We start from the raw sequence: 13,725 nt of genomic DNA, 5'->3' as shown, positions 1-13,725 counted from the left end.
TTCTTCCAGGCAGGGCCTGTTGGAGCTAGCCTGCCTCTCTCTCCCTGAAGATGGTGGCTGAAGGGAGGGCTTGTCTTCTTCCAGGCAGGGCCTGTTGGAGCTAGCCTGCCTCTCTCTCCCTGAAGATGGTGGCTGAAGGGAGGGCTTGTCTTCTTCCAGGCAGGGCCTGTTGGAGCTAGCCTGCTTCTCTCTCTCCCTCAAGATGGTGGCTGAAGGGAGGGCTTCTCTTTTTCCAGGCAGGGCCTGTTGGAGCTAGCCTGCCTCTCTCTCCCTGAAGATGGTGGCTGAAGGGAGGGCTTGTCTTCTTCCAGGCAGGGCCTGTTGGAGCTAGCCTGCCTCTCTCTCCCTGAAGATGGTGGCTGAAGGGAGGGCTTGTCTTCTTCCAGGCAGGGCCTGTTGGAGCTAGCCTGCCTCTCTCTCCCTGAAGATGGTGGCTGAAGGGAGGGCTTGTCTTCTTCCAGGCAGGGCCTGTTGGAGCTAGCCTGCCTCTCTCTCCCTGAAGATGGTGGCTGAAGGGAGGGCTTGTCTTCTTCCAGGCAGGGCCTGTTGGAGCTAGCCTGCCTCTCTCTCCCTGAAGATGGTGGCTGAAGGGAGGGCTTGTCTTCTTCCAGGCAGGGCCTGTTGGAGCTAGCCTGCCTCTCTCTCCCTGAAGATGGTGGCTGAAGGGAGGGCTTGTCTTCTTCCAGGCAGGGCCTGTTGGAGCTAGCCTGCCTCTCTCTCCCTGAAGATGGTGGCTGAAGGGAGGGCTTGTCTTCTTCCAGGCAGGGCCTGTTGGAGCTAGCCTGCCTCTCTCTCCCTGAAGATGGTGGCTGAAGGGAGGGCTTGTCTTCTTCCAGGCAGGGCCTGTTGGAGCTAGCCTGCCTCTCTCTCCCTGAAGATGGTGGCTGAAGGGAGGGCTTGTCTTCTTCCAGGCAGGGCCTGGTGGAGCTAGCCTGCCTCTCTCTCCCTGAAGATGGTGGCTGAAGGGAGGGCTTGTCTTCTTCCAGGCAGGCCTGGTGGAGCTAGCCTGCCTCTCTCTCTCCCTCAAGATGGAGATTATGCCAAGAATACTATCGGATCATAACCCACAAGTATTGGAATTAAAGGATATTACAAAAAAGAAATCTTTCTTCAAATGGAGATTGAATCTTGATACCCTACGAAATGAAGAAATAATACAGAATACTAAAAAAGTTATAACAAACTTTTTTAAAGAGAATTTAAAGAAACGGCAATAGATGTAGTATGGGATGCAGGGAAAGCAGTTTTTAGGGGTCATTTATTACAACAAAACACAATTCTAAGATTAAAGAAAAATTAAAAAATTGAACAATTAAGTAAAAGACTGCAGGAAAAGGAAAGCTTACTAATTAAAAATCCCAATAACGAACAAATGGGTATGGAAAGCAAAATTTTGAAAAATCAAATATCCTTAGAACTTGCAGAGGAGGTAGTAAATGAATTAAGAAAGGCGAAGCAAGATCATTTTGAGAACGCTAATAAACCAGGAAAATAGTTAGCGTATAGATTAAGAAAAAGAAAGGAGGAGAGAGTGATAGCTAAAATAAGAATAAACAATGAGATAGTTACCAAGCAAGAGGAGATTATAGAATACTTTAGAGACTTCTATAGTAAATTATATTCGAAAAGGCAAGATCAACCAATCACACTAAAGGAATTATTGAAAGAAGGGAAACTATTCAAATTTAACGAAATCCAAAAATTAAATCTAGAATCAGAGATCACTCAAGAAGAGGTAGAGAGAGCAATTGAAAAAAATAAAAATGGCAAAGCACCAGGCCCAGATGGCTTTCCAATAGAATTTTATAAAATATTTAAAAAAGAATTAATTGAACCTTTAAGATTGACTATGAATAACATTTTGATTGGGAAAATACCGGAATCATGGAAAGAATCAGAAATAATTTTAATACCAAAAGAAGACAAAGATAGATTAGAGGTATCAAATTATAGACCAATATCACTTCTCAATTTGGACTACAAAATTTTTGCATTGATTATTGCTCAGAGACTTAAAAATTGTTTAGAATTCCTGATAGATTCGGACCAATGTGGTTTTCTACCGAAAAGATACATGAGGAATAATATTAGATATATATTAAACATTTTAGAATATTATGAAAGGCATATCGATAGAAAATTAGGTTTGATGTTTGTGGACATGGAGAAAGTCTTTGATTCGGTCGATTGGATAGCATTGTCAGAAACTATGGAAAATATTAATTGTGGACTAAATTATAGAAAATGGATCTCGCAAATTTATACAACACAAAAAGCAAGAATTAATATCAATGGAGAGTTATCAAAACTAGTTGCGATTGAAAGGGGTACGAGACAGGGATGTCCTTTGTCACCATTTCTCTTCTTATTAATAATGGAAATCATGATGAATAGGATAAAAAGTAACGATACAATTAAAGGAGTAAAAATTAAACAATTCGAATATAAAATCCGGGCATTTGCAGATGACGTGGTGATAAATTTGGACGAACCGTAAAATAGTATAAATACTTTATTAGAGATAATTGATGAATTTGGAGCATTTTCGGGATGTAAAATTAACAAAAACAAATCTGCAATTTTAACAAAAAATGTTGGAAAAGAAGAAGAGAACTGGTTGGAAGAGAAATTGGGAATTAAAATGAAGAAAAAAGTTAAATATTTGGGAATATGGTTATCGAAAAAAACTAATGAGTTATTTGAAAATAATTATTCTAAATAATGAAATACCTTTCTGCGTTTTTGGGGGGAGTTCATTCCCCTGATATTCCAAGATATAATTTTTAAATTATGCATTCTATCTAACTAATTAAATAAATAGTCCTTATATCTTACCTTGTTTTCTTTTATCTTTATTAATTAGTTCCTGATGCCTCTTCTTCGTTGTCACTTTGAGTTCTATTTTGATCTCCTTTTTCTTCCTCTGCTTCTTCCTCTGAGTCGGATTTGTTTGTGGATTTCCCTGCCTCTTCTTCTTTTTTGTTCAGATTTTCTTTTCTCTCCAGGTCCTTTTTATGTTTTTTTAGAAAATCTTTCATTTTCATTGTGGAATTTATTTTAAACAATTCTGATTTATATTTAAAGGAAACTCCTTCCAGTCTGTCCCATCTATATATGATGTCGTCTTTTAACAGAGTGACAAGTGGTCTATACTCAGATTTTTTTTCAAAATTCTTAAGGGAATATCTTTGTATACAATTAGCTCCTCCCCTTCGAATTCTAGCTTTTGATCATAATTTAGTTGTATAATTTCATCTCTAACTTTTTTCCTGGTAAAATAAATAACAACGTCCCGTGGTAGTTTCTTCTGCTTTGCTATTTTAGAGTCAATGTGGAACATTTTACTTATTTCCCACTGGAATTGGTCTTGATCTGCTCCAATATAATCCGCTAATATTGGTGCTAAATAATCATAGAGATCTTCGTTCTCCTTTTCTTTTAGGCCTCTGATTTTATACAGTTCTCACGTTGTTTTTGATCTTGCAGGGCTCTCTCATCTAACTCTCTCTCATAATTTCTTTCTAAGTCTATTACTTTCTTATTGATCTTATTAGTCTTGTCCTCTATTTTACCTATATTTTTTCCATCAGAGATATGTCTTCAGTTGCTTTCCCTAGAGTTTTCTTAATGTCCTTTAATTCTGCCCTGATTTCCTGACCGATTTCTTGATTAATTTCTTTCCTCATAGCATTCATGTCTCTTTTCAGTGCTTTTATATCTTCCTTCATGTCCAGATATAAGGACTTTAGTTCCTCTAGTAGAATTGTTTGTTCAGATGAGCTGGCTCCGACCGAAGTTCTTCTCTGATGCCCGGGATCTAATTTTGTTTTTCTTGTATTCATTTTGCTCTTTGTTGTGTCTGTCCCTGATATAGTTCCCTCCTTATCGCAATTCTACTCCTCTTGTCAGTATTCTCTAATTCTACTCTTAATTCTATTTCTAATACCTTCTTTACTTTCCCCTTTAATCTCCTCCCGATGACACTGTCCTTGCCTAGGTTCCCTATTTCACTCTCTAATAGTTTTCTTTTTTGATGTTAGTGACTCGTTGCGTTTTCAATCTTCCTCAATTTCCTTTTCCTTTTGTATATATTTCTTCCTCTGTTAATCTGGCTTTCTTTTTCCCTTACTGCCACTGTCCTCCTCGGAGTTATCCTTTTTCCCTTTCTCTACTGATCTACCCTCTTGTCAAGATGTTGAAGATCAACTTTAAAAATAATTCCAGAAATATTCTTATTAAATGTTACTGAGAACTGAAGAAAAACCTCTTATCAAATTCACTTCAATTTCCCTTTTTTCTCCTCCCTTCCCCTCCCTATCTCCTCTCTCCTCCCCTTGTTCTCCCTCTTCTACTCCTATTATCTTCCCATTAGGGAGCCTCCACCAGTTCTCCTTGCTATCTTCTATCTCTGCCTAAATTCTTCTGATTCCCTTCTTTCCTGTGTTTTCTATCTTTTCTACCTCCTGAACTGTTTTTCCTTTTAACTGCGACCCTTCTCCTCCTGCTGGTTTCTGCTGTTTTCGCCTGGGTTCACTTCCTCTCTTCTTCCTCTCTGAACTTCCTCATTTGCTTCAGCTTCTCCCTAAACAAAGAGGAGAAAGAAGGAAAAAAAAGGGAAGGGGGAGGGGGGAATGGACATTCACACACACATCCACGTTCTTGGTCTTCCCTAATTATCAATTTCTGCCAAGGTTTCTTTAATTTCCTTTTCTTCTCTGTCATCTATTGTCTCTGGGGCTGCTTTCCAGTCCTCCGCTGAGCTTCCTCGTTCTCCAAAGCCTCTCTCACGTCCCCTTTATGTTCCTTTTCTTATGACCACTTTCTTCCCCCTCTACATATAAGAGGGCCCTGGAACAGGGGAATTTCAGCTGGACTCCTTCTTTCATATATCAACTAGTTTCCTCTATGTCTTACTTCTGTCTGTGTCTTTATCCTCTTCCACTAATCCTCCTCTCCTTGCCGGCGCTTCTCTGAGTTCGCTTGGTCTCCTTTCCTTCCACTTTCCCTGTTTCCTTTGGGTCCTCCTTTCTTATCCCTGTTTGGCTGCCTCCATTTTTCTCACAGTCTCCTTCCCCCAAGCTTTCTCTTTCTTTCCCGCTTCTGTATTTGATGCTGTTAACCTCTTCCTTGTTTCAGCCGGACTCTTCTTTTCCCAATCAGTTAAACAGTCTTTTATCTCAATTAGGTGATTTCTCTGACTTATTCTCAATAATTCTCAAAGTCTTTTCCCCTTATTCTATTTCCCCTTTTTGGTCCTCTATCTTCCTCCGTTATTCAAGCTTCATTAATTCTAATCCTCTCCAACTCTTCCCCTCCTCGTTTTTACTACTTTATGTCTTTATTACATCCCCTTCCTTCACAGCTTTCCCTTGATCTTCTTCTAATAGCGATGATTTTATTTTGTATTTTGTGTTTGTCTCATTCAGATCCCTTGGGGTTTGAGTTCACTTCCTTGTTCTTTTACTTACTCCAGCTGTTGCTGCTGCCCAGCTGACTGTCAATTACCAGTTCCCACAGCTGTTGGTATTTTGTTTTACTCAAACACTTCTTCCCTTTTTAGATTCCAAACGTTAAATAAATTATTAAAGAGTTCTCACCAGTAAGAGAGAAAAGTCTTTTTCTTTGTCCAGTTAAGCCTGCCTCCTTATGTCGGCTTCTCCTTTCGAAGCACTGTTTCTTGTTTCTTTCCTCTTTCTTTCCTTTCCCTCTCTTCCCCTCCTTCCCCCTTTTTTGTTTTTCTTTTTGCTGCTTTGTTTTTCCCTTTTTTAATTCAGGCTTTTTTAATGACAAAGTATTCCCTGTTTCTAAGCTTTTGAATATCAAAAATATCCAAGTATTGCTGCTGCAGAAAAGTCCTTTTAAATATACAGTAAGATACAATACGGATGCAGCTCTATGCCACAGCCACACAGCTCAAGTTCAAGTTTAAGTTTTACTCACTTTCACCGCCCTTAAATGGTTCTATCTCCTTCTGTTTTGAAGGCTTGACACCAAAGATAATTTAGGCTTTAGATCTCCAAACAGCTTTTTGTTATCTTCCCACTCTTATCTGTCATTACTAATTTAAAAAGATGGGGGCGGCTCTCAGAGCCTTGCTCGGCTCTACTTTGCTGGCGGCGACAACTCCAAAATCCCCGCGCCTCTGTCTCCCCGCCAGAGCCCTCTGGCTCAGGAGAAGAAAGGGGCGTTTAAGGGGCTCGCTGAGCTTCTTCACCCAAGTAGTGCCATACTTGGGGTTTTTCCCCACTCCGCGCTGGTCTCAACATGCAGGAAAAACGCCAGCAAAGAGGACAATCTTCAGAGAGCCTGAAGCTTGCGTCCAATGGGCTGCCGTTCCCAACCGGAAGTCGATCTGAATCTGGCATATTATTAGTAAACTTCCAATGTGGCTATCACCCCATGAGGCTATATACAGAAAGGAAATTATCAGAAGAGAAAAATGGTTTAAATACAGTGAAATGACAAAAAAGAATATGGGTAAAATAACAAAAAAGTCACAAATAGAATTGGAACAATTGGGATTTGATATGGGGTGGTATGCATACAGAAGGATATATGAAAGAACGATGAAAGATCTAAAAGAAATTGGGGATGAGGAAAACAAGACAGAATTAGAGACACTGTTAACTAGTAATCAAGAAAAGGCAATTGGGAAAATATACACAAAATTATTAGAATTGGAAATGGAGGGAGAAGTTGTCAAAGACACCATGATTAAATGGGCAAAATACGTAGGTAATAACATACATTTGGATCAATGGGAATATATGTGGAACAAAGAAGTAAAACATACAGCATCACAAAATATAAAAGAAAACTGGTTTAAAATGTTCTATTGGTGGTAATTAACCCCGGAGAGACTAGCTACAATATACAAAAACAGAAATAACCAATGCTGGAAATGTGGAGATACAACAGGGATGTTTATCCACTGCTGGTGGAGTTGCAAAAAAATAAATAACTATTGGAAACAAATCAAAGAACTAATATGTGAAATATTACATATCAAATTAGGACTAAAACTGGAAAGTTTTCTATTAGGACTTTTTGATAGTAAAATTGAAATAAAATTTGGAAAACAACTATTTTATATGACGGTGATAGCAAGAATCTTACTAGCTCAGAAATGGAAAACAAAAGACATTCCAAAAAAGGAAGATTGCATGGTAAAACTGATGGAGATTATAGAAATGGACAAATTAACACAGTTAGTAAGGGACAGATCCATGGTGAATACTGAGAGGAAAATTAATGAAGAATGGCATTTAGTGATCGGATATATGAGAAAACGATGTAAAGAAATAATATTGTAAAATAGTGATATTGGTAAACTAATTTGATAGGCTATATTAATGATTTGTAAACAATATGTAAGTTGGAAATCTGCTGAAGAAGCTTAGTATTCGTGATGAAGAAATAGTAACAAAGTAGGAAATAGGTAGGACATAACAGTGTGGGAAAAATTGTATGGTTAAAGGAATCATAATACAAGATAAATTAAATAATACATATATAAGAGATACAAGAATATTACAAATTAAACAAAGAGGATGGAAGTCATAGGATGTGTGAGTACAGGTAGAGAGGTATGTTAGGTGATAGGGCAGAGGTAACTATTAGATTGTGGATGTAAGAATGGTATTTCGACAGTTTGTACTTGGTGATTGGAAGGGGTGGTGAGGGTGTGGTGGAGTATATATATATATATATATATATATATATATATATATAATATATATATATATACAGTTTGTATGGGAAGGGGATGTTACGACGATGTTGTGTGATGGTAGATTGGGTGAGGGGTAGGGTTGAATGTTAAATGTTTATGTTTGTAATATTTGTAACAAAATTAAAAAAACAACAAAAAAAGGAAAGGTGGTATATAAATAAAGTTTTATTTATTTATTTATTTATTTATTTATTTATTTATTTATTTATTTTCCCTATCTTCCTCTTTCCTCCTCATCCTTCTCTTTCTCCTCCCCTTTCCCTCCTTCTTCCTCTTCTCCTTTTTCTTCTTCTTTCTTCCCGTCTTTTCCCTCCTTCTTCCTCTTACTTGTTCTCCTTTTTCTCCACACAGAACTGGTTTACGAAGACGTCTTCACGGTCTGGGAGGCGATCTGGGCGGCAGCATGCATCTCCTCAGCGCACTTCATGCTCTTCATCGCTTTGGCTTTGGTGGAGGTCTATAGGGACATCATCCTCGAGAACAACATGGACTTCACCGACATCATCAAGTTCTTCAACGGTAAATGGAGGACGTTAATTATAACGATAATAATAATAATAATAATAATAGTAATAATAGTAGGAAGAATAAGAATATTATTTACATATTATTAAATAATATAATTAATTTCTTATTCTTATTCTTAATTTCCTATTATATTTAATCATTTTTATATATATTAATATATATATGATATTTAATTTTAGATATCAAATAAATAATTATATATATATATATAATATATATATATATATATATATAGAATTATTTACTTGATTATATGTATATATATACGTAATTAAATATATGAGTTAATTATATTAATATATATATATAATTGTTATATATATATATATAATTAATATATTTAATTACATATATATATATATATATATACATACACACATAAATATAATCAAGTAAATATATATATATTAAAATATTCTATATTTATTTATTTATTATTTTATTTTGAAGCAAATATTTACATAGATACACAGACATTCATACATCGTACACATTGTTTTCCCAAAGTGATGCTATCCTAACCCATTTGTCCTCATATTGTTGCGAAGATCTGTTATTTTTAGACATTGATAATATGTCCAGAGTTGCGAGATCATACAGTTTTGCAACCATTCTGTCATGCCTCCAGAGCATCTTTGATGCGCTTGAGACATATATTTAGTTAAGATTATATTAGGTTTTGTATGTATTAGTTTAAGAGGGAAAATAAAGAGCTACAGCTTTAAGAAAGGCAAGGATTGTGGGAAATCCCAGGGTCTCATACTGTCTCCCTCTAGTTATTTTCAGTGTGTAGTAAGATTTCAGCCAAGTCAGACCTGGAGAGAGTATTTTCCTTTGACAAAAAGATAAGTCCACAAAGGAAGAAAGATAGTCCTCAAAGAAAGATAGAATACATCAAGAAGAGAGCAAGGTATTTAGAAAGGACTATAGTAGGAAAAAGAAGAAATCAGTTTTGTGTTATTTGTGTTTATAACCAGTAAAGGTTTTGAAACGTAAGAAATTTGTGGACAAGTCTTTTGTTCCGGCTGTGATCCCGAGAGCCAGAGACCCTGCTACAACCAAAGTCCATAGCATTGCTCTTGGGACAAAACACATTCCCTTATTGTAGGGGTTCTACTAGATTTCCAATATTTTGCCCAGGTCAGCCTAGCGGCTGTTATCATATATAATAGAGTACTAATCTCATCTTGGACCAAGTTATCCTGAATTCCATCCGTAATGTTCAACAAAAACAATTCAGGATTCAGAGGTACATTCTTCTTCAGGGTACATACAATATTTTTATGGATATTTTTTCAAAACTTCTTGACAAGCTCACACTGCCACCAAAGGTGGTAAAAAGAACCGCCTTTTTCCTTACATTTCCAACAAGTCGAAGTTCCGTGTTTGGCTATCTTAGTGAGTCTGGTTGGCGTCATATACCCTCTATAGAAAAGTTTATAGTAGTTCTCTTTTAAACTAATACAAGTAGTAAATCGTAAATTTTTCTTCCAAACATTTTCCCAACTGGCTAGTGGTATTTCTTTCCCAATGTTTTGGGCCCATCTTATTATATTGGTTTTCACCGTTTCGTCTATCATTTCCATATTAATCAAAAATATATAAATTTTTAAAATTAGTTTAACTCTGTTACCTCTAATAATCTTGTCAAATTCTAATTCTGTATTTTCTATTCCCAATGTCTCCTTATCCCTTTTCCAGTCTTCTTTAATTTGCCAGTACTTTAACCAAGTCAAGTGGGGGTCCAATCCTAATAGTTCATCCTTAGTTATAAGATCTTCTAATCCTCCATTTTTCCTTAATAGGTTCTCATATCTTAACCAGATATTAGTCAATTTGTTTTCATTTTTATGGTGTGCCTCCTGCGGTGAGGTCCATTTTGGTAACCCTCTATATAACTGTTTCTTTAATGTATTCCAAATATTCAATAAAGAGTTCCTAATCAGATGTTGTTTGAATTGCCTAATTTCCTTATTTGATCCATAACATATATAAGCATGCCAGCCCCAATTTAATCCATAACCTTCAATATACAACAATTTATCATCTTCCAATAGTATCCAATCTCTAATCCAGGTTACAGCACATGCATTGTAATATAATTCTAACTTTGGTAATCCCAGCCCCCCTCTATTCTTACTATCTTGCAAAACTTTAAGTTTTATCCTGGGCTTCTTTCCTTGCCACAGAAATTCCAAGATGTCTCTTTCCCATATTTTGAACTGTGTTCTTCTATTAATAATTGGTAATGTCTGGAACAGAAAAAGCATTCTAGGGAGTATATTCATCTGTATCGTTGCAATTTTACCCATTAAGGAAGTATGTTGTTTTCCCCATCTTTTCAGATCCACCCTTATATTCTCCCATGTTGTTAAGTAATTATTCTTAAATAGATCTTAATTATTTTCTGTGAACATTATACCCAAATATTTAACTTTACTAATCAGCTGAAAATGTGTTAGTACTTCCATTTCCTTTTTTTCCATCTCGTTTAAATTTTTAGTTAACAAACCAGTTTTCTTTTTATTAATTTGCAACCCTGATAATTCACCAAATTCACCTAAGGTTTCTTCCAATCTTTGGATTGACTTTTTTGGGTTTTCCAGTATGATCACCAAATCATCTGCAAAAGCACGAACCTTGTATTTATATTTAGCCAATTCCAGCCCTTGTATTCTATCATCTCTATTTATTTTGTTAATAAGTACTTCCATTACTAACAAAAAAAGGAGAGGTGACATGGGACAACCTTGACATGTCCCTTTTTCAATATTAATTAACTCTGTTTTCTCTCCATTCAAAATAATTCTGGTACTTTGCCTACTATAAATACTCATTATCCAATTTTTAAATCTACCCCCTATACCCCATTCATCCAATGCAATCTCTAAAAAATCCCAATTGACGTTATCGAAACCTTTTTCAATATCCAAGAATATTAATCCCAATTTTCTTTTTTTGCATAATTGGAAAAATTCTATTATATTAATAATTGTTCTAATATTATCTTTCAAGTGTCTTTTCGGTAAAAAACCCGCTTGTTCCGGTTTTATCAAAATGGAAAGTATTTTTTTTAGTCGCTCAGCAAGAATGGATGTAAAAATCTTATAGTCGGTATTTAAAAGATATATAGGTCGATAATTCTCTATTAACTCAGGGTCTCTATTTTCCTTTGGAATTAATGTTGTTACAGATTGACGCCACGATTCTGGGTAATTCCCCCAAATCAATATCATTTATAGTCTCTAATAAGGGGGTTATTAGCTCTTCCTTAAAAAATCTTATAGAATTTCCCTGTCAGTCCATCTGGGCCTGGAGCTTTATTCTCGTTAAGTCTTTTTATTGCAGCTTCTAATTCTTCTACACTAATAGGGTCATTTAAGTTATTTCCTTGAGTTTCCTTAATCCCTACTTGAATATTATCTCTTAAATATTCCCGTATACTAACTCTCTTTCCCTGCGATAGTTCTTCCGCCTTATATAGTTTCTTATAGAAGTTTGTAATTACCTCTTTTAGATCATCCTGGTGAGTAACCACTATATCGCCTTTTTTTAATTTTGTTATTGCTCTCTTCTCCTTTTTTTTCTTTAATTTGCGTGCTAACCATCTTCCAACCTTATTGGCATTCTCAAATTCATTATACTTAATATATTTAATTTTATCTGTCACCTCGTGCATCATATTTTTATCAATCTTACTCTTAATCAATTGTAATTCATTAATCACCTCTTCATCTCCTGGGGTTTTTTTTGCTTCTTGTTCCTTTAATTTCAATTGATCAAATAACTCCTTATCTTTACTTAATTTTTCCTTTTTTTCCCTCTTCTCCTGCTGTATTATCAACCCTCTAAAAACTGCTTTTCCCGCCTCCCAAACCACATGCATCGGAGTCCCCTTCTTTGAATTTTCCTGAAAATAAAATTTAATTTCTTGCCTAATCTTTTTCACTATTTCTTCATCTGATAATAAATAATTTTTGAGGCTCCAGGTAAATTCCTTATATCTTTGTTTCAATGTAAGAGTAACCGGACAATGATCTGATAGTACCATCAGGAGAATTTCTACACTCCTAATTTCCGTATTTATTAATTTGGATGTTAATACCATGTCAATCCTCGACCAGGTTTTAAATCTGTTTGAATAGAATGTGTAATCCTTTTTATTTCCATGCAAAATTTTCCACATATCTATCAATTCCAAATCCTTCATCATTTCAAAGGCCGACTTGGGCAGTTTGCCCTGCCCTTTCCTATATTTTTGTTTAGATCTGTCTTCCCTAGTGTTTAAGACCCCGTTCCAGTCTCCAGCCAAAATTATTTTTCCATAGTTAAGTTCTTTTATTTTCTCGTGCAGTACTTTAAAAAAGTTCGATTTGTTTTCTTGGGGGGCATAGAGATTTATCAACAAAATTCGCTCACCCTGGGTTATTATTTCTATAGCTATATATTGACCTTGACTATCTTTAAAAATTTCTTTTGCTTCCAAATTTTTATTCACGTATATTGCCACACCTCTCTTCTTTTCTTTTTCACTTGAGGCTATAAACAATGTCCCTAATCTTGGGTTTTCTAGTACTTTTGAATCTTCAGTTTTAATATGTGTTTCTTGTATACAAAAAAACTTGCCCTTTTTGTTTAATTAGATACTGGAAAATTCTATTTCTTTTTACTTTTGAATTAAGACCATTAACATTCCACGAAAATACTGTTTGGAACATTGGATTTTATTTTATTTATTTATTTATTTATTTTTATTTTTTTACCTTTTCTTTGTATATTGTTTTTTCCCTTTTCTTTTTTTTTGTAGTTGCCCCCTGCTTACTATCTGTATATTTCTTTCTTGTCTCTCTGCTTAATTCTAGTTGCTTTTTGCCTTCCTCCAATAATTGATCTGAGTATTCTTCTGAGTCTTCGCCAGATTTTATATTTCCTTCCTCCCCAGAATCGAGAGATACTTCTGAGATTACCTCTTTGTCTTCTTTTGAGTTTCCCAGTTCATTAATACTTTTGCTATAATCTTTTGAAATTGGTTTCTCTTGACCGGTTTCCCCCACTTCTTTTGTTTTCTTTTTATCCTTGAGTTCTATTAATTGATTTTTTCGTAACATTGATTTCTTCTTTAAACAATTCCTCCTCCTCCTCTTCCTTAATATCATTTAAAAATTCATACATTTTTTCTTGTGAGTCTAATACGTATTTCTTTCCTTCTAAATAAAAAATCAACCCCTCTATTTTACCCCATTTATACTTTATTCCCTCTTTCTTGAGGTATTGGGTAACTCTATCGTATTCCTTTCTTCTCTGAATAAGTGTATGGGGAATTTCTTTAAATATTTTTATCTCATGGTTATCAATAAATATTTTTTTTTTATATAGCTGGTTTCCAGAATTAAATTTTTAACTCGTTCCCTTACAAAAAATATGGTTATGTCCCTGGGAAGTTTCTTATTGGTTGCAACCTTTGA

General features: G+C 35.4%; 1 protein-coding gene across 5 annotated transcripts in view; it reads left to right on the top strand.

Annotated features, from left to right (window-relative positions):
• LOC149278889 (small G protein signaling modulator 1-like) overlaps positions 1-13,725 on the top strand; it is a 123,288-nt gene that overhangs the window by 97,660 nt on the left and 11,903 nt on the right. For all 5 annotated transcript variants that reach the window (XM_089501617.1, XM_089501619.1, XM_089501615.1 and 2 more), the window contains one exon: positions 8,084-8,251. In XM_089501617.1, coding sequence (XP_089357743.1) covers positions 8,084-8,251 — 168 coding nt within the window. The remainder of the gene's footprint in view (positions 1-8,083; positions 8,252-13,725) is intronic.

Source organism: Sceloporus occidentalis, unplaced genomic scaffold, assembly GCF_023333645.1.
Source record: "Sceloporus occidentalis isolate IW3139 unplaced genomic scaffold, rSceOcc1.0.p SCAF_177, whole genome shotgun sequence".
NCBI lineage: Eukaryota > Metazoa > Chordata > Lepidosauria > Squamata > Phrynosomatidae > Sceloporus > Sceloporus occidentalis.
This window is presented reverse-complemented; position numbering and strand designations above follow the sequence as displayed.